The following is a 20979-nucleotide window of genomic DNA, read 5'->3' on the forward strand; positions in this document are numbered from 1 at the left end:
TGATGGTGGGCCGCCTTCTTGAACTGCTGCAGTCTGTGTAGTGAAGGTGCTCCCACAATAGGAAGGAGTTACAGGATTTTCACCCAATGATGTCAAGTTAACAACAACTTGTATTTATGCAGCACCTTTAATGTAATAACATGTTCCAAGGCGTTTCACAGTAGTGTTATAAAACAACATTTGACACAGCCACAGAAGGAGATAATAGGGCAGTTGACCAAAAGCTTGATTAAAGAGGTGGGTTTTAAGAAGTGCCTGAATCACGGAAGGTGAGGCAGAGAGGATTAGGGAGGGATTTCCAAAGCTTACAGCCTGGGCAGCTGAAGGCACGGCCACCAGTGGTGGAGCAATGAAAATCAGGGATGCTGAAGTTGCCAGAATTAGATGATCCCTGATCTCTCGGAGGGTTGTAGGGCTGGAGGAGATTATAGAGATGGTGAGGGAATGGAGGGATTTGAAAACAAGGATGAGGATTTTAAAATGGAGTTGCTGCTTAACTGGGAGCCTGTTAGGCCAGCGAGCACAGTGGTGATGGGTGAACAGGACTGGGTCTGAGTAAGGACACAGGCAGCAGAGTTTTGGATGATTTCAAGTTTACAGAGGGTAGAATGTGGGAGGCCGGCCAGGAGTGTGTTAGAATAGTCAAGTTGAGAGGTAACAGATGCATGGATAAAAGTTTCAGAGGCAGATGAGCTGAGGCAGTGGCGAAGTCTGGCAATGTTACTGAGGTGGAAATAAGTGGTCTGAGTGATCGCACCAATATGCAGACGGAAGCTCATCTTGGGGTCAAATCTGACACCAAGGTTATGAATGGTCTGGTTTAGCCTCAGACAGTTTCCAGGGAGAGGGATAGATTTGGTGGATAGGGAGTGGAGTTTGAAGCGGGAAATGAAGATAATGGCTTCAGACTTCACAGCATTTAATTGGAGGAAAGTTCTATTCATCCAGTACTGGCTGTCAGACAAGTCAGGATGGTGTGTGACTTGGAGGTGATGGTGTTCACATACACCTGCTGCCCTGGTCCTTCAAGATGATGGAAGTTGAGGCTTTGGAAGGTACTGTCGAATTTCTGGTCGAGTTGTAAATATATAAAATTCCTCTCCTCTTCCTGCCACTCTCACTTCGCCCTCCCTCTCTCCAGAGCATCTTGTGTAGGTCCAGACTGGGTGACAGGTTCCTTCCCTGAGTGAACCAGTTGGGGTTGTACCTCAATCCAGTAGCTTTCATGGTCACTTTTTCCTCGTGTCGGCCCCATAAATTATCAGATTCATTCAGCTCCATTTCACAACCTGCCTTTGTTTTTGTAGGTTCTCGCAAACACTTTTTTTTTTCCTTGTGAAATCAATTTCACAGGGGTTTTGAAGGGGAGGAATTGCAGCCGTGAAATGGAAAGCAAACGTCAGATCGTGATCTGAAGGAGTCGCCCAATTTATCGTAACCTGAATATCACCAGATTTTGAACATGGAAGGAAAAAGCACCGATCACAGTGGGGAGAAACTGTACACGTGTTCTGTGTGTGGACGAGGTTTCAGCCGATCATCTGGCCTGTCGAAACACAAGCGCAGTCACACTAGGAAACAACCACGTAAATACGGGGACTGTGGAAAGGGATTGAATTATTCAATTGAACTAGAAACTCATCCACGTAGTCACACCCGGGAGAGGCCATTCACCTGCTCCAAGTGTGGGAAGGGATTCACTCAATCATCCCACCTGCTGAGACATCAGCGAGTTCACACTGGGGAGAGACCTTTTAAATGTCCAGACTGTGGGAATTGCTATAAATGTTTGGCTGAACTGATGTCCCATCAACGTGTTCACACTGACGAGAGATCTTTTAAATGTCAAGACTGTGGGAATTGCTATAAAAGTTCTGCTGAACTGATGTCCCATCAACGTGTTCACACTGACGAGAGACCATTCAGGTGTTCTCACTGCGGGACGAGGTTCAAGCGATCATCTGATCTCACTGTACACCAGCGCACTCACACCGGGGAGAGGCCATTCACTTGCTTCGTATGTGGGAAGGGATTCACTCGATCATCCAACCTGCTGACACACCAGCGAGTTCACACTGGGGAGAGGCCATTCATCTGCTCAGAGTGTGGGAAGGGATTCACTCAGTTATCCAGCCTTGTGACACACCAGCGAGTGCATGCTGGTGAGAGGCCGTTCACCTGCTCTGAGTGTGGGAAGGGATTCACTCGATCATCCAACCTGCTGACACACCAGCGAGTTCACACTGGGGAGAGGCCATTCATCTGCTCAGAGTGTGGGAAGGGATTCACTCAGTTATCCAGCCTTGTGACACACCAGCGAGTTCACACTGGGGAGAGACCGTTCACCTGCTCAGAGTGTGGGAAAGGATTCACTCAGTTATCCAGCCTTGTGGTACACCAGCGAGTTCACACTGGGGAGAGGCTGTTCACCTGCTCAGAGTGTGGGAAGGGATTCACGCAGTCATCCAGCCTTGTGGCACACCAGCGACTTCACAGTGGGGAGAGGCCGTTCACCTGCTCAGAGTGTGGGAAGGGATTCACTCAGTTATCCAACCTGCTGAAACACCAGCGAAGTCATAAGTAACTCAGAGAAATTCTGCCAAATAGCAATTTCCGACATTGGGGTTTCAGAAATCCACCATTGGCTTCTCTCTTTCAAAACAAAAGATCGGCTTTGAAAAAAATTGCTGACAGTTCTGACATTTTTATTTTTAAAGCCACGCAACCACAAAGCTGCCTGGTGGTCTTTTTACCTGTTTTTTAAGTCATCTTTATTTTTTATAGTCTTCTACTTTGATGGAAATGAACTTCAACCAGGAAAGCAAGTGGGTGGAACTGCATACTCCTTCACAACCTCAGTGTGTCAGTCTTCTGTAAATGGCCAAAAAGGTGTGTGTAAACATAGACCAATTCCCAATGTTTGTTTTTGCCTTCATGGGATATCTTAGCAGAGAGCACCTGAGAACTGACACAGCTCATTTGACATGGTTTAAAATTAATGGTGCAGGATCAGTAGCTGGCAAGTCGCTGGTCTGCAGCAAAAACATTGGTCTGTCAATAGGAATTTGAAACTTGCTTCCGTTTACACAGCAGTGTGTGTCTGAAGTAATTTCTGATAACCCTGCACAAACTGGTTACTGCAAGTGAACATCCTGCAGTGAGCATGAGCTGTATAAACTGAATATGTCCTGCGCTTTGTGGCAACTGAAGTGATTGGGAATTTCCACTTATCGGTTTGCTCAGGTGTATGGCTGAATTCCATTCATTGTTCATCTCCACTTTCACTGTCCACTGCCCCAGTCACACTGTAAACCTTGAGTCAGTGTGAAGCTGTCTTTTGCACCATAGTGATGCAAGGAATGGAGTATAACTCAGGCCATCTTTTTTCAGTGTGTGGTTTCCCATTGCTAAAGATTATCTGGACAAGGCTGTCCTGCACCACAAGTGCTGTGCATTGGCTACAGTGCAACTATCCTGTGAGCTCTCTGCACTCACTATAAATGGTCACTGGGCTTCTGAGGCTGATGGCACAATACTCTGTACATGTATGAATATGTATATACAGAGTGCTGCCTTTTTCCAAGCCAACACAATAGTTATGATTTTCAGCTCACCTTGCTGTTAAATGCAGCTACCACTTCACCAATTGATGCAGTAGAACAGGAGCCAGAAGTGTTCATCACTGTTGGGATATACAGCTGTCCATTGGACCTGCTGCATTGTCACAGGGCCATTACCAGACTTTTGAGCCTGATTTGGGGATGATGCAACTTGTTACTGTAGAGGTCATCATCGGCTGTCCCTCGATTCGAGGATGACGCAAGGTTCTGCCATGGGTCTTCAGGTCACTGAACAGGCCAATTCCCGACCTGCAGATCTTTGGGCACATGGGGCAGGACGTCCCACCAGGTAGTGGGACCCGGAGTGCAGGATTTGCTTCCTAGAGGTACAACACTAGTCTCATTACTTTTCCACTGTCACTAGCAAGATCTAGGACAATTTTTACGTTGCATAATATTTGGACCCATTGAAGAGGAAACAACACATTTTTAATTAGTTTTCATTAAGATTATAATGAGATGTGCACTGCAAACAAGATTATTTTAGTTTAGCATCTTTATAATGTGACTAATTATTTTAAATTATAAAATCTACCATGAGTCATGATATTTAAAAGCATTCCAGCTGCAGAGGCACCACATTTGCTAAAGTTAATAAGTTTATTTTCCTCTTTGGTACTTGGAGGTAATTATTGTCTAAATGAAAATTGGGTTGGGAATATCACATTCTCCTAACAGAATGTATGTGATATTCCTGTCCATTTCAGTTATTGGACAGCAAATTGGACAGGCTGCATAACTGACATACAATTCTCCCTACCTGGTTTTGCTTTCTGCTTCGTTCAGGTGATTATGTCAGAGCACAAAATAAGAAATGACCCCACTTATGTTCAAGTTTCTGGATTGTCAATGTCTCTTAAATGGTTACTTTTTACTAATTTATATACCTACTGATTTGTGCACATCACTTACCAAGGTACCAGAATGTGCCATCTGGTATGTTTATATATATATATTGCTTTCCATTAAAGTTGACACATCTTCACAGAACACCTTTTACATGAACAAGCTATAAATAGGCAGAAGCAGGACATTGAGAACATGAAGCTCTGTAAAACCAATTATCAGCTGTCAGGTAAGTCTCATGAAATTGTATTCTGAGTACAGTGCAATTTTATTCATTACAGATGCAAAATTGTACAAAATTACCATTACTTAACTAGTTTGCTTCAATAACAGTGCTGTAATTACAGGATTCTTTGTCAAACAAAAAAATCAGACTTTTTTGTCTTCAGCCACTAATTTTTAGACCTTTTGGTCTTTGTCCACTCTCACCCCTGCATTTGTTACTTGTTTTTGTGAAATACTCTCCCTATTAGTTCTGAACTGCTGGATAACTCTGATTACATTTCTCTGTGTTTATACATGTCTATAAAGTGTCTGTGTGCCCAGATTTAACTAAGTTGTGATTTGTAACCAATAAATGATGTCTCGGGCATGACTTGTAGTCTGGTATCTTGGTGATTTGTCAAGAAAGATTTCATTCACTCACTCAGCAGCTTGAGAGGAACCAGACTGAGGTTTAATGAACATAAGAAATAGGAGCTGGAGGAGGCCAATTGACCCTTGGAGTCTGTTCTGCCATTCACCAAGATCATGGCTGATCTTCTACCTCAACTCCACCTTCCCGCACTATCCCCATATCCCTTAATTCACTCAGTACCCAAAAATCTATCAATCTCTGTCTTAAATATACTCAACGACTGAGCATCCACAGCTCCCTGGGGTAGACAATTCCAAAGATTCACAACCCTTTCAGTGAAGAAATTTCTCCTCATTTCAGTCCTAAATGACCGACCCCTTATCCTGAGACTGTGACCCAGTGTTCTAGATTCCCCAGACAGGGGAAACATTTTCTCAGCATCTACCCTGACAAGTCCCTTAAGAATTTATTATGTTTCAGTTAGATCATGTTCAATTCTTCTAAATTCCAGGGAATATAGGCCTCGTCTACTCAGTCTCTCCTCATAGGAGGTGATGGAGCATAGTGGTTACTTTACTGAACTAGTAATCCGGCAGCCTGGACTAATGATGCTGAGACACAAATCCCACCACAGCAGTTTAGGGATTTAAGCTCAATCAATTAAATAAATCTGGGATAAAAAAAAAGCTAGTATCGGGGGGAAGTGATGGCATAGTGGTATTGTCACTGGACCAGTAACCCAGAAACCAAGAGTACTGCTCTGGGGACATGGGTTCAAATCCCACTACAACAAAATAAAGGCCTGCTCGGGTCTGCAAAAAAAAAAACGACCTGAGCCCGACAGAACCACACCCGACCTGGCCCGAGTCCTTCCATTTTTTCCCCATGCCCGACCCGACCTTCCGTTTTTCACTTTGTTGCTGATCTGCACGAGCTTAAAATAACTGTAACAAAACCACCTTCCTCGTCCAAAAATTAAATTAACAGTGGCAGCCACTTACTTGTGATAGAGTGTACCCGACCGGAGCCCGAACGCCAGACCCGGAAGTGCGACCCGACCCGAACCAGACACGTGTCATCGGGTCCCGTCTGGTTCGGGTCGGGTAGCCGGCCTTTACAACAGAAGGTGGAATTTGAATTCAATTAATAAATCTAGTCTAATCATGGCCATGAAGCCACTCTTAATGCCCTCTGAGATGGCACCAATGAGTTGCAACAAAGTCCATAAGGAATGAAACCGGGTGGATCACCTGGCATCGACCTCGGCAATGGAAACGACAATAGCAAACCCAGCCCAGTCAACTCTGCAACGTCTTCCTTAAGAACAGTTAGGGACATGTGCCAAAGTTGGGGCAGCTGTCCCGCAGACTAGTCAAGCAGCAGCCTGACTTATTGATACGGAATCATACCTTCCAATTTCCCCAGACGCCGCCATCACCATCCCCGGGTATGTCCTGCCCTACCAGCACGACAGACCCAGCAAAGGTGGCGGCACAGTGGTATACAGTTGGGAGGGAGTTGCGCTGGGAGTGTTTAACATCGACTCCAGGCCGCATGAAGTCTCATGACATCAAACATGGGGAAGGAAACCGCTTGCTGATTACCATCTGCTGTTTTTCCCCCCCACCCCTTTCAGCTGAGGAATCGGTACTGCTCAATGTCGAACAGCACTTGGAGGAAGCACTGAGGGCGGCAAGGGCTGAAAATGTACTCTGGGGTGGGGGACTTCAATGTCCATCACCAAGAGTGGCTCGCTAGTACCATGACTGACCGAGCTGGCTGAGTTCTAAAGGACATAGCCGCGAGACTGGGTCTGCGGCAGGTGGTGAGGGAAACAAGAGGGAGAAATATACTTGACCTTATCCTCGCCTGTCGCAGATGCTTCTGTCCATCGTTAATTGTAGTGAGACTTCTTTACTCTTATACCCTACAAAGAGTAGGAATAAATGAGTCATTCTAATGTTGGCAGGCTGAGACTAGTGGGGTACCACAAGGATCAATACTTGGGCCTAAGCTGTTCGCAATGTATAATGAGTGATTTGGATGTGGGGACCAAATGTAATATTTCCAAGTTCGTGGATGACACAAAACTAGATGGGAATGTGTGCTGTGAGGAAGATGCAAAGAGGCTTCAAGGGGATTTGGACAGACTTAGTGAGTGGGCAAGATCATGACAGATGGAATAAATGTGAGGTTATCCACTTTGGTAGGAGGAACAGATGTGCAGAGTATTTCTTAAATAGTAAGAGATTAGAAAGTGTAGATGTACAAAGGGATCTGGGTGTCCTTGTCAATAAGTCATTGAAAGCTAACATGCAGGTGCAGCAAGCAATTAGGAAAGCTAATGGTATATTAGTCTTTATCACAAAAGGATTTGAGCACAGGGGTAGCGAAGACTTGCTTCAATTGTATAGAACCTTGGTTAGACCACACCTGGAGTACTGTATGTAGTTTTTGCCCCCTTACCTTTGGAAGGATATTATTGCCATAGAGAGTGCAACGAAGGTTCACCAGACTTGTTCCTGGGATGGTGGGACTGTCCTATGAAGAGAGATTGGGGAAACTGGGCCTGTATTCTCTCACGTTTTGAAGAACGAGAGGTGATCTCATTGAAACCTACAAAATACTTAAAGGGATAGACAGGGTAGATGTAGCAAAAGCACATCCCAGAAGGAGGTGGGCAACAATCTCTTCCCCACCTCATGAGCAGGGTGCAGAGGTGGTGAGATTCAGGGCATGCAGGAAGGATCTGACTGGGAGGGCCCTTCTCACCACCAGCCAAGCTATGTCTTGGTGCTTGTTTGAAAGTTCTGGTGATGAGGCATTCTGCCAAATGGCTTTGGCAGTCGGCTCAGGGAACAATCCGGAGGGCCTTGAGGACATTCCGTGCAGACCGCTGCCTGATGGATTGGTGGTCAAAGGTGTTTTTCTGCACAAACTTTTCCACGAAGGATAGGTAGTATGGCACGGTCCAACTAGATGGAGTGTTCCGCGGCAATGTGGCCAGAACCATCCTTCGCAACACTGGGGACAGACAGAACCTCAGCACGTAGTGACACATGCTCTACGCACAGCTTGATGCAGCCACACACAAAGGTGGCCATCAGGATGAGGGAGACGTTGGGTTCGTTTTTTCCGTCCTTTATCTCGAGGTTTGAACAGCGTGTCTCTCTGGACACGGTCCATTTTGGATCTCCAGATAAAGCGGAAGATGGCTCGGGTGACCGCTGCGGCGTAGGAGTGGGGTATGGGCCAGACCTGTGTCACATACAGCAACGACATGAGTGGCTCGCACTTGGTGACCAGGTTCTTACCCACAATGGAGAGAGATCGCTGCTCCCACATGCTCAGCTTATGGTGTACCATGGCGGCTCGCTCCTTCCAGGTTTTGGCACACGCCCCAGCCCCTCCGAACCATATCGCCAGCACCTTCAGATAGTCTGACCTGACGGTGAAGGGGACAAAGGATCAGTCAGCCCAGTTCCCAAAGAACATGGCCTCGCTCTTGCCACGATTACTTTGGCTCCCGAGGCCACTTCAAACTGGTGGCAGATGCTCATCAGCCTGAAAACGGATGGCGGATCCGAGGAGAAGACGGCAACGTCGTTCATGTACAGGGAGGCTTTGACCTGAGTGCCACCGCTGCCTGAGATTGTCACCCCTCTTATGCCTGCATCCTTCCCAATAGACAGAGAAAAAGGTTCAATACAGCAAACAAACAAGACAGAGGAGAGAGGACAGCCCTGTCTAACTCCAGATTTGATTGGGAAACTTTCTAATTCCCACTCATTAATTGAGACTGTGCTATTGATGTTTGTATAGAGCAGTTGGATCCAATTGCGGATTCCCTCCCCAAACCCCATTTTGGGGAACACGTTAATCGTGTATGTGTGCGATATTCTGTCAAAAACCTTCTGGTCCAAGCTGATGAGGCAGGTGTCCACCCCCCTGTCCCGTACATAGGCAATCGTATCCCTGGGTAGCGCGAGGCTATCAGAGATCTTCCTGCCGGGTACAGTACAAGTCTGATCGGGGTGAATCACCAACTCCAGAGCAGACTTGACCTGACTGGCAATGACTTTGGATAGAATCTTGGAGTCACTGTTGCATGTCGACGAGGTTGAGGACTACGTGGCGAGCACGTTTAGGGATGTGGTCACACCGCAGGTTGTTAGCAGTATACAGGCAGAGAGGGAATGGGTGACCGCCAGACAGTCTAAGAGAACCAGGCAGCTCACCACCACCTTCTCTAGGGCAATTAGGGATGGGCAACAAATGCTGGCCTAGCCAGTGACTCCCAAATCCCATGAATGAATTTTAAAAAATGTCTGTTGTATAACTGTACCAGCAGTTCACAGGCTCCTGTGAAATCCTCCTCCTATTTTAATGCAGACTTTAATGTATTTATTTTAAACAGGTTAATTTTATATGGGTTAACGCCCATTTCAAATTCTAAGACTCAGGACTATCACACAACACTTTTGAATCATCGTGGAATAATTACCAGTTATTTTCAGACTGGAAACTTAAACCTGCCGTATCACTTTCAGTCAGGAACAGATCACAGTTTTACACCAATCTCTGATTTGACAGCCCGTTTCCAGCATTCACTGTTGTTCTTCCTGACTCTAAACACAGTTGTAAAGGAGTCTTCTGTTCCGTGCCCAGGAGCACTGAACCATGGGAGAGAGCGACTGGGACACATTTCTTACACACGCCACAATTAACTCACATGGGTCTGTCAATGAAAAGAAACGAGAAAGACCAAAGTTCTGTTGTCCCTCTCAGCGTAGTCCTGAAGGACTGTGTCCAGGCTGAAATTCTGTTCCTGCTGTACAATTTTAGGGGAAGATGCAGTGGTAATCTCACTGGATGAGGAATCCAGAGACCTGGTGTAATGCCCTGGGGACATGGGTTCAAATCCCACTGCGGTAATTTTAATTATTAAAAATCTAGAACTAAAAGCTAGTCTTAGTAATGGTACAATGAAACTATAATTGATTGTTGTAAAAACCCCATCTGGTTCATGAATGGCCTAGCAAGCAACTCAAGTGTCAAGGGCATTTAGGGATGGGCAACAAATGCTGGCCTTGCCAGTGATGGCCACATCCCATGAGAAAAATTAAAAACAGATCCTCCCTCGGATTGTTTTCACTGGAACGACGGTTTACAAAGTTATAAGCGGCTTGGACAGAGTGGATAGTCAGAAGCTTTTTCTCAGGGTGGAAGAGTCAGTTACTAAGGGACACAGGTTTAAGGTGAGAGGGGCAAAGTTTGGAGGGGATGTGCGAGGCAAGTTCTTTACACAGAGGGTGATGAGTGCCTGGAACTTGTTGCCAGGGGAGGTGGTGGAAGCAGGTACCAGAGAGACGTTTAAGAGACATCTTGACAAATACATGAATAGGATGGGAATAGAGGGATACGGACCCCGGAAGTGCAGAAGGTTTTAGTTTAGGCAGGCATCAAGATCGGCGCAGGCTTGGAGTGCCGAATGGCCTGTTCCTGTGCTGTACTGTTCTTTGTTCCAGATTGTCCTTTCTGAGCTCCAGCGGGATGCGGAACACTCAAAACAAAAATCTGCAACAATGTGTTTCAAACAAAGCTGATTTATTTCACATTTCTCCAGAATATTAAACTCCAGCCCAGTTACAGGAATTATTAATAGCAGTAGAAAAAAAACTCCAACTGTCAGAACGAACACAGTACAGTCCTGGATGTGATTAATAGCAGCAATAACAGCAGAATCCAATCCCTGCAGTCACTTGTGAACTTGCTGGTGAGTCAGCAGGGTAGATGAACGAGTGAATTCCTTCCCAAACACACAGCAGGTAAATGGTCTCTCCCCAGTGTGAATTCGCTGGTGTTCCACCAGACAGGATGACTCAATGAATCCCTTCCCATACATGGAACAGGTAAACAACCTCTCCCATGTGTACTCTCTGGTGTTTCAACAGGGTGGATGACCGAGTGAATCCCTTCCCGCACATGAAGCAGGAGTATGGCCTCTCCCCATTGTGAACTCGCATGTGCGTATGCAGACTGGATTACACTGAATCCTTTCACAGTCAGAGCAGGAGAACGTCCTTTCCCCAGTGTGACTGCGCCGATGAGTTTCCAGCTTTGATGGGTAATTGAATCGCTTCTCACAGTCCCCACATTTCCATTGTTTCTCCAGGCTGCGGGTGTCCTTGTGCCTCTCCAGGGTGGATGATCAGTTGAAGCCTCATCCACACACACAACACACATACAGGTTCTCCCTGCTGTGAATGGTGAGATGTTTTTTCAGGCTGGTTAACGCTCTTTCCACAGTCAGTCACTGGAACACTCTCACTCGGATGTGTGTGTGTCTCGGTGAATTTCCAGTCACGTTGATGTTTGAAATCTTTCCCCACAGACAGAACAGACAAACATTTCTCCTTCCGCATTCAAAGTCTGATTATATTCAGGTCCTGATGAATTGAGTGACGGTCAGATCTTGATGCGATATTTGGTTTGAGCTGCCCATCTGCAAATCCTCCCCTAATACCCTGTAAAAGGAGTTTACACAGAATATACAGCATAGAAACAGGCCGTTCAGCCCAACTAGTCTGTGCTGGTGTTTCTACTCCCATTCCACCTCCCTCATCTCACCCTTTCAGCAGATCTTTCTATTCCCTTTTCTCTCATGTACTCGGCTAGTTTCCTTTTGAAAGCATCTCAGCTTTTTGCCACAAGCACTTGCTGTTGCAGTGAGGTTTACGATTGTCCTTTAAGGAAGGAAATCTGATGTCCTTACCTGGTCTGGCCTACATGTGACTGCAGTTCCACAGCAATGTGGCTGATTCTTAAAGTGCCCTCTGATTGGCCTGGCAAACCACTCAGTTCAAGGGCAATTCGGGATGGGCAATAAATGCTGGTCTTGTCAGCGACACCCACGTCCCACAAACGAATAAAAAAAAACACTGACTAAGTACATTGCTCCTTATTCCTCTGTTGGATTTATGAATAACTACCTTGTATTTATGGCCCCTGGTTTTGGATTGTCCCACAAGTGGAAATATTCTCTCCCTATCTACAAGTTCCCACATGGCAGACTGGTCAGAAAAGTAAGAGCCCACGGGATCCAAGGGCAAGTGGCCAGTTGGATCCAAAATCGGCTCAGTGCCAGGAAGCAAAGGCTAACGGTCGACGGATGTCTTGAGACCGGAAGGCTGTTTCCAGTACGGTTTCGCTTTTCGTGGGATATATCAATGATTTAGACTTAAATATAGGGGACATGATTAAAAAGTTTACAGACTATATAAAAATTGACCGTGTGGTTGACAGTGAGGAAGATATCAATGGACTAGTTAGGTGGGCAGAAAGTGGCAAATGGAGTTCAATCTGGAGAAGTGTGAGGTAATGCATTTGGGGAGGGCAAACAAGGCAAGTGAATACACAATATATATTAGGATCCTGAAAAGTGTAAAGGAATAGAGGGACTTTGGAGTGCATACCCACAGATCCCAGAAGGTAGCAGGACAGGTAGATAAGGTGGTTAAGAAGGCAAATGGGATGCTTTCCTCTATCAGCCAAGGCACAGAATATAAGAGCAGTGAGGTCATGCTAGAACTGTATAAAGCACTAGTTAGACCGCAGATGGAGTTAGTACTGGTCACGTTACAGGAAGGATGTGATTGCACTAGAGAGGAAATTTACGAAGATACACCAGAAATAGAGGATTTCAGCTGTGAGGAAAGACTGGATAGGCTGGGGTTGTTTTCTTTCGAATGGCCGGGCGGGGGGGGGGGGGGGGATTTAATTGTTTAATTGAGGTGTATAGAATTATGAAGGGCCTAGATAGAGTGGATAGGAAGGACGTATTTTTCCCTTAGCAGAGAGGTCAATAATCCGGGTGCATCGATTTAAAGTAATTAGCAGAAGGATTAGATGGGAACTGGGAGAATTTATTTTTCACCCAGAGGGTGATGGGGGTCTGGAACTCACTGCTTGAAAGGGTGGTAGAGGTAGAAACCCTCATCACATTTAAAAAATATCTGGATCTGCACTCAAAGTGCTGTAACCTACAGGGATCTGGACAAAGAGTTGGAAAGTGGGATTCGGATGTATAGCACTTTTCCAACCAGCATGGACAGATACAGTATTTCCAGCAATTTCTGTTTTTTATTTCAGATTCCCAGCATCCACAGTATTTTGTTTTTATTCTAGAACATGGAGGCACTGTTTCAGGATAATGACTGATCATTTAGGACTGGGATTAGGAGAAATTTCTTCACTTAAAGGGTTATGAATATTTGGAATTCTCTACCCCAGAGAGTTGTGAATGATCCATCGTTGAATATATTTAAGGCTGAGACAGAGATTTTTGGTCTCTCACTGAATCAAGGGATATGGGGAGTGAGCAGTAAAGGGGAGTTGAAGCCCAAGATCTGCCATGATCATACTGAATGGCAGAGCAGGCTCGACAGGCCATATGGTCTACTCCTGCTCCTATTTCTTATGTTCACAACCCCAAATAAAAACCTACCAGTCCTGCGTTTGCACCGAGTTGGGGCAGCAGCTCCAGGGCTTCTCCAAGTGACAGGCTCGGCTTAACTGCCGCTATCTTTATAGGGGGCAATATTCTGATGAAACGTCACCAACCTGAAACTCAAACTCTCGTTTCTCTTTCCACAGATGCTGCCAGACTTGCTGAGTATTTCCAGAACTTGCTGTTTTTATTATCCCCTTGTTCTAGGTTCCCCAGCCAGGGGAAACAACGTCTCAGTATCTAAACTGTAAAGCCCCTCCAGAATCTTGAATGTTTCAATTAGATCACCCCTCATTCTTCTCAATTCATAGACCCAATTTACTCAGCCTCTCATCGTAACACAACCCTCTCATTCCAGGGACCAATCTAGTGAACCTTCGCTGCACTGCCTCCAAAGCAAGTATATCCTTCTTCAGATATAGAGACCAAAACTGCACACAGTATTCCAGGTGTGGTATATAACCAAAGCCCCATACAACTGTTGCAATAAAGGCCAACATGTCATTTGCTTACCTAATTGCTTGCTGTATCTTTTTTTTATTCAATCGTGGGATGTGGGCATCACTGGCTATGCCAGCATTTATTGCCCATCCCTAATTGCCTTTGAGGTGGTGGTAAAAGGAACTGCATGCTAACTATGTGTTCTTTGAACAAGTACACCCTAGTCTCTGATCATCAATAGTTACAAGTTTCATGCCTTTTAACAAATATTCTGTTTTTATATTCTTCTGATCAAGTGAATAACCTCACACTTCTCCACATTACTCCATCGACTACCTTGTTGCCCATTCACTTGACCAAATCTGAAGTACCTAGCCTCAGGTGTGTGACTGCCTCCTGAAACAAAGTGCCCAGGTGATTTTCCCCTTCCCTGAGTTGTCTCAGAATCTGAATCTTAGACTCCAGCTCATCAACTCTGAGCTGAAATTCCTCGAGTTGCATCTACCAGCTCCCACATGCTAAGCTGCAACACATCACCTGCCCTGCCATCACTATTGTGTTTTATTTAACTAATTAGCCTTCAAGTTTAGAAACATGTGATAATTTATAGTTATATTAAGTAATTTAGCTAACCTACAAATATAGCACAATACTTATCTCCCTAGTATCATTTTAACTACTGCCTCCATTTAGAAAGGAAAAAAAAAACTGAAAACTGACCCAATCACCTACCTGCTCCCCAAGTGATGCCTCTGGGCTTCAGCTCTCACTGTCTCCAGCTCCCTCTCTTGGATCACTGTTTGTTCTGTAAAAGACCAGAACAGCACCTCCTCCCTCAATCCACCAATTCCCACACTTAGCAAATTCCCCAGTTCAGCACACAGTCGAGCAGAACTTTGTGCTCCTTACTTTGTGCATTCACAAAACCTCATGTATTTATACTAGCTAGAATTCCACGGACCTGAGTCAGGCCCTGCTGACTAGGGAACCAGTTCTAACTAGCTACCTAAGGAATTAACTGTGTAGCTGAAACAAACAAGCAGCTTGTTTACCACTAAGACTGAAATAAACTACAATTTAATGCTAAAGTTAAGCTAAATGCAAACTTGACTAGATTTCCCCACACTTACCAAATTCCTGAGTTAAGCACTCTGTCGCGCAGCACTCAATTGAGCAGAACTTGGTGCTACCCATGGTTCTGTTACATTAATCCAGAGGCCGTGAGTTCGAATCACACCATGGCAATTTGAGAATTGGAAATCAAAATCTGGAAATATAAAAGGTGGTTATCAGTAGAAGTGAACATGAAGCTGCTGGATTACCCAAGAATGTGTATTTATACAGCACCTTTCCCAACCTCAGGGCGTTCCAAAGTGTTTTACAGCCAATTAAGCATCTTTAAAATATGTATTCACTCTTCTACTGTAGGATAACATGGGCAGCTCAAGCTGTGCATAGCAAGATCCCACAAACAGTAAAGGGATAAAGGACCGGATAGTCCACTCTTTCACAACTTGTGTAAAATTGGTTCGTTAATGCCCCTCGAGAGATGGTCTGGGTCTGTATATGTGACTGAAGTCTTACACTAACATGGTTGACTATTAACTGCCCCTGAAGTGGCCGAACGAGCCACTCAGTCGGATGAAACCGGTTCAAGGAGGCGGCCGCCCACCACCAGCACCTTCTCAAGGGGAGACTAGGGACAGGGTAATAAATACCAGCTTTGCCAGTGACACCCACATCCCAAGAATGAATGAGTAAAAACTTGCAGCCAGTCCTTTCCTCAAAGGGACTGGTGGAAAATCTGAACCTCACCCACTGGAGACACCAAAACCCATCCAAGACCAGTCATTATCAACCAGGTTTTCTCGCACCCATTGCCTCCCCCTCAAAGGCTGTGACGTTAAAATCCCCGTGTTTCAGTGTTTTGGGAGGCCCCAGTCAGAGTGGTGACCTCCCCAGGAGAGGCCAGCCCGGCTCCCACTCGAGCCCCAGGCCTCCGCGGCCTTGCTCCTGGCCGCTCACCTGCTGCTGTTCAGCTCGAGCTCGATGCTCCACCTGCGCCGGCGCGCGCCGTTACCAAGCCCCCCCCCCCCCCCACTCTGGCAGCCAGGGCAAAGCCGACGACGGTTAACCAATTCCCGCCCAAACTTCCCAAGGCGGCAAAAAAAAAACCCTCCACAAGCCTCCGACAATCACAGTTCACGCACGCGCACCAGCTGCGGCCGGGGGAGAAATCAGACCCCGCCCCCCATTGTCGCCATCTTTGTTGGGGGCAAATCTGCTCCGGCGCGGCTGGCCAGGCAATATGAAGCACTACTGCCCCATAAAAAGATGGACGCCAAAGTGGCATGACGAGGGATACCTCTTTTTCAGCTGGCACAGACGCAATGGGCTGAATGTCCTCCTGTGCTGTAAATTTTTGAAGTTTCTATTCTGACAGTTGGGGATTGTTTCTGCTGATATGAATAACCTTGTAACTTGGCTATTGTTTAATATTATGGATAAATGTCAAATAAATCAGCTTTGTTTTCAACACACTGTTGTAGATTTTTGTCTTTCCCACCTGAGTGTTTAGCATCACCTGGCTGGAGCTCAGAAAGGACAATCTGGGAGGGGATCGTACGGCAGGAACAGAACTTCAGCCTGAACACAGTCCTTCAGGATCACACTGAGAGGGACAAACGGCACTTTGGTCTTTCTCGTCTCTCTTCACTGACAGCAAACTCCTGAGGCCTGTAAGAAATGTGTCCCAGCCGCTCTCTTCCATGGTTCAGAGCTCCTGGGCACGGAACAAAAGGCTCCTTTACAACTGTGTTTAGAGTCAGGAAGAACAACAGTGAATGCTGGAAACATGCTGTTAAATCAGAGATTGGTGTAAAACTGGGATCTGTTCCTGACTGAAAGTGATACAGCAGGTTTACGTTTCCAGTCTGAAAATGACTGGTAATTATTTTACAAAAGTTAAACATCTTTCTGTGATAATCCCGAGTCTACTATTTTAAGGCAGGTATTAACTCATTTAAAATAGTCCCGAAAATAAATTGGTTAAATTCTGCATGGTAGCTGCTGGTACAATTATACAACAGTCATTTAATCTCCAGATTAAAACGGATATGCAGTGTGTTTCCAGGAATTCCCTATTGATGTGTTAGTGTTAGACAGCTGGATACACGACCCGGAACATTCACGGGGGTGTGATACTGACAGTTACTCTGGGATCACCCCCACTGTGAAACTCCACCTCTGACCCTGCTGAAAGCTGCAGACTTGAGGAATTTTTTTCATGGGATGGGAGTGTCGCTAGAAAGGCCAGAATTTGTTGCCTGTCCCTAATTACCCTTGAGAAGGTGGTGGTGAGCTGCCTTCTTGAACTGCTGCAGTCTATCTGGTGTAAATACACCCACAGTGCTGTTAGGAAGGGAGTTCCACATTTTTGACCCAATGACAGTGAAGGAACAGTGATAGGGTTCCAAGTCAGGATGGTGTGTGGCTTGGAGGGGAATTTGCAAGTGGTGGTTTGCCCATGTGTCTGTCGCTCTTGTCCTTCTTGGTGGTAGAGTTTGCGTATTCTATGGGAGGAGGTTTGGTGAGTTGCTGCAGTGCATCTTGTATATGGTACACACTGCTGTCATTGTGCACCAGTGGACGGAGCGAATGTTGAAGCTGGTGGATGGGGTGCTGATCAAGCGGGCTGCTCTGGACTGGATGGTGTTGGGTTTCTTGAGTGTTGGTGGAACTGCACTCATCCAGGCAAGTGGAGAGTACTCCAACACACTCCTGACTTGTGTCTTGTTGATGGAGAACAGGGTTTGAGGAGTCAGGAGGTGAATTACTTGCCACAGAATTTCCAGCCTCCGACCTGCTCTTGGAGCCACAGTATTTATATGGCTGGTCCAATTAATTTGCTGGTCAATGTAACCCGAGTATGTCAGTGGGAGATTCAGTGATGCTCATGCTGTTGAATGTCAAGGGGAGATGGTGGTGAGCTGTCTTCTTGAACTGCTGCAGTCTATCTGATGTAAATACACCCACAGTGCTGTTAGGAAGGGAGTTCCAGGATTTTGACCCAGCGACAGTGAAGGAACGGCGATATCGTTCCAAGTCAGGATGGTGTGTGACTTGGATGGGAACTTGCAGGTGGTGGTGTTCCCATGCATCTGCTGCTCTTGTCCTTCAAGGTTGTAGGGGTCGTGGGTTTGGAAGGTGCTGTCTAAGGAGCCTTGGTGCGTTGCTGCACTGCATCTTGTAGATGGTACACACTGCTGCCACAGCGCTTCGGTGGTGTAGGGAGTGAATGTTTGTGGATGGGGTGCCAATCAAGCAGGCTGCTTTGTTCTGGATGGTGTCGAGCTTCTTGAGTGTTGTTGGAGCTGCACCCATCCAGGCAAGTGGAGAGTATTCCATCACACTCCCGACTTGTGCCTTGTGGACAGGCTTTGGGGAGTCAGGAGGTGAGTTACTCACCGCAGGATTCCTAGCCTCTGACCTGCTCTTGTAGCCACGGTATTTATATGGCTACTCCAGTTCAGTTTCTGGTCAATGGTAGCCCCTAGGATGTTGATAGTGGGCGATTCAGCGATGGTAATGCCATTGAATGTCAAGGGGAGATGGTTACATTCTCTCTTGTTGGAGATGGTCATTGCCTGGCTCTTGTGTGGCACAAATGTTACTTGCCACTTATCAGCCCAAGCCTGGATATTGCCCAGGTCTTGCTGCATTTCTACACAGACTGCTTCAGTATCTGAGGAGTCGCGAGTGGTGCTGAACATTGTGCAATCATCAGCAAACATCCCCACTTCTGACCTTATGTTTGAAGGAACGTCATTGATGAAGCAGCTGAAGATGGTTGGGCCTAGGACACTACCCTGAGGAACTCCTGCAGTGATGTCCTGGAGCTCAGATGATTGACCTCCAACAACCACAGCCATCTTCCTTTGTGAAAGGTATGACTCCAACCAGCAGAGAGTTTTCCCCCTGATTCCCATTGACTCCAGTTTTGCTAGGGCTCCTTGATGCCATTCTCGGTCAAATGCTGCCTTGATGTCAAGGGCAGTCACTCTCACCTCACCTCTTGATTTCAGCTCTTTTGTCCATGTTTGAACCAAGGCTGTAATGAGGTCAGGAGCTGAGTGGCCCTTGCGGAACCCAAACTGAGCATCACTGAGCAGGTTATTGCTAAGCAAGTGCTGCTTGATGGCACTGTTGATGACACCTTCCATCACTTTACTGATGATTGAGAGTAGACTGATGGGGCGGTAATTGGCCGGGTTGGCATTGTCCTGTTTTTGTGTACAGGACATACCTGGGCGATTTTCCACATTGCCGGGTAAATGCCAGTGTTGTAGCTATACTGGAACAGCTTGGCTAGGGGTGCGGCAAGTTCTGGAGCACAAGTCTTCAGTACTATTGCCGGAATATTGTCAGGGTCCATAGCCTTTGCAGTATCCAGGGCCTTCAGTCGCATCTTGATATCACGTGGAGTGAATCGAATTGGCTTAACTCTGGCACCTGTGATGCTGGGGACTTCAGGAGGAGGCTGAGATGGATCATCAACTCGGCACTTCTGGCTGAAGATTGTTGCAAATGCTTCTGCCTTATCTTTCGCACTGATGTGCTGGGCTCCCCCATCATTGAGGATGGGGATATTTGTGGCGCCACCTCCTCCAGTTAGTTGTTTAATTGCCCACCACCATTCACGACTGGATGTGGCAGGTCTGCGGAGCTTAGATCTGATCCGTTGGTTATGGGATCGTATAGCTCTGTCTATTGAATGCTGCTTACGCAGTTTGGCACGCAGATAGTCCTGTGTTGTAGCTTCACCAGGTTGACACCTCATTTTGAGGTGTGCCTGGTCCTGCACTCTTCATTGAACCAGGGTTGGTCTCCTGATTTGATGGTACTGGTAGAGTGGGGGATATGCCGGGCCATGAGGTTACAGATTGTGGTTGAGTACAATTCTGCTGATGACCCACAATGCCTCATGGATGCCCAGTTTTGCAATGCTAGATCTGTTCGAAATCTATCCCATTTCGCACGGTGATAGTGCCACACAACACAATAGACGGTATCCTCAATGTGAAGGTGGGACTTCGTTTCCACAAGGACTTTGCGGTGGTCACTCCTACCAATACTGTCATGGACAGAAGCATCTGCGGCAGGCAGATTGGTGAGGACAAGATCAAGTATGTTTTTCCCCTCGTGTTGGTTCCCCCACCACCTGCCGCAGACCCAGTCTAGCAGCTACGTCCTTTTGCATTCAGCCAGCTCGGTCAGTAGTGGTACTACCGAGCCACTCTTGGTGATGGACATTGAGGTCCCCCACCCAGAGTACATTTTGTGCCCTTGCCACCCTCAGTGCTTCCTCCAAGTGCTGTTCAACATGGAGGAGTACTGACTCATCAGCTGATGGAGGGCGATAGGTGGTATTCAGTAGGAGGTTACCTTGCCCATGTTTGACCTGATGCCCTGAGACTTCATGGGGTTTGGAGTCAATGGTGAGTACTCCCAGGGCAACTCCCTCCCTACTGTAGACCACTGTCCCGCCACCTCTACTGGGTCTGTCCTGCCGGTGGCAAAGGGCATACCCAGGGATAGTGATTGCAGTGTCTGGGACATCGTGGTTCAAGTATGATTCCGTATGACTATGTCAGGCTGTCAGTGGGACAGCTCTCCCAACTTTGGCACAAGCCCCCAGATGTTAGTAAGGAGGACTTTGTAGGGTCAACAGGGCTGGGTTCGCCATTGTCATTTCCGGTGCCCAGGTCGATGCCGGGTGGTCCGTCCGGTTTCATTCCTTTTTATTGACCTCGTAGTGGTTCGGTACAACTGAGTGGCTTGCTGGGCCATTTGAGAGGGCATGTAAGAGTTATCCACATGTAGGCCAGACCAGGTAAGGACAGCAGATTTCTTTCCCTAAAGGACATTAGTGAACCAGATGGGGTTTTTTTTTTTTTTTTATACAGCAATCGACAATGGTTCCATGG

At 46.6% G+C, this 20979-nt stretch overlaps 1 protein-coding gene across 1 annotated transcript in view; it reads left to right on the forward strand.

Annotated features, from left to right (window-relative positions):
* The window catches only part of LOC137349183 (zinc finger protein 256-like), a 37352-nt gene that overhangs the window by 728 nt on the left and 15645 nt on the right, over positions 1–20979 (forward strand). The window contains exon 2 of the mRNA XM_068014601.1: positions 1308–2580. Within this exon, the coding sequence (XP_067870702.1) occupies positions 1463–2580 (1118 nt within the window). The 5' untranslated portion in view covers positions 1308–1462. The remainder of the gene's footprint in view (positions 1–1307; positions 2581–20979) is intronic.

Source organism: Heterodontus francisci, chromosome 34 (assembly GCF_036365525.1).
Source record: "Heterodontus francisci isolate sHetFra1 chromosome 34, sHetFra1.hap1, whole genome shotgun sequence".
In the NCBI taxonomy this organism is placed as follows: domain Eukaryota; kingdom Metazoa; phylum Chordata; class Chondrichthyes; order Heterodontiformes; family Heterodontidae; genus Heterodontus; species Heterodontus francisci.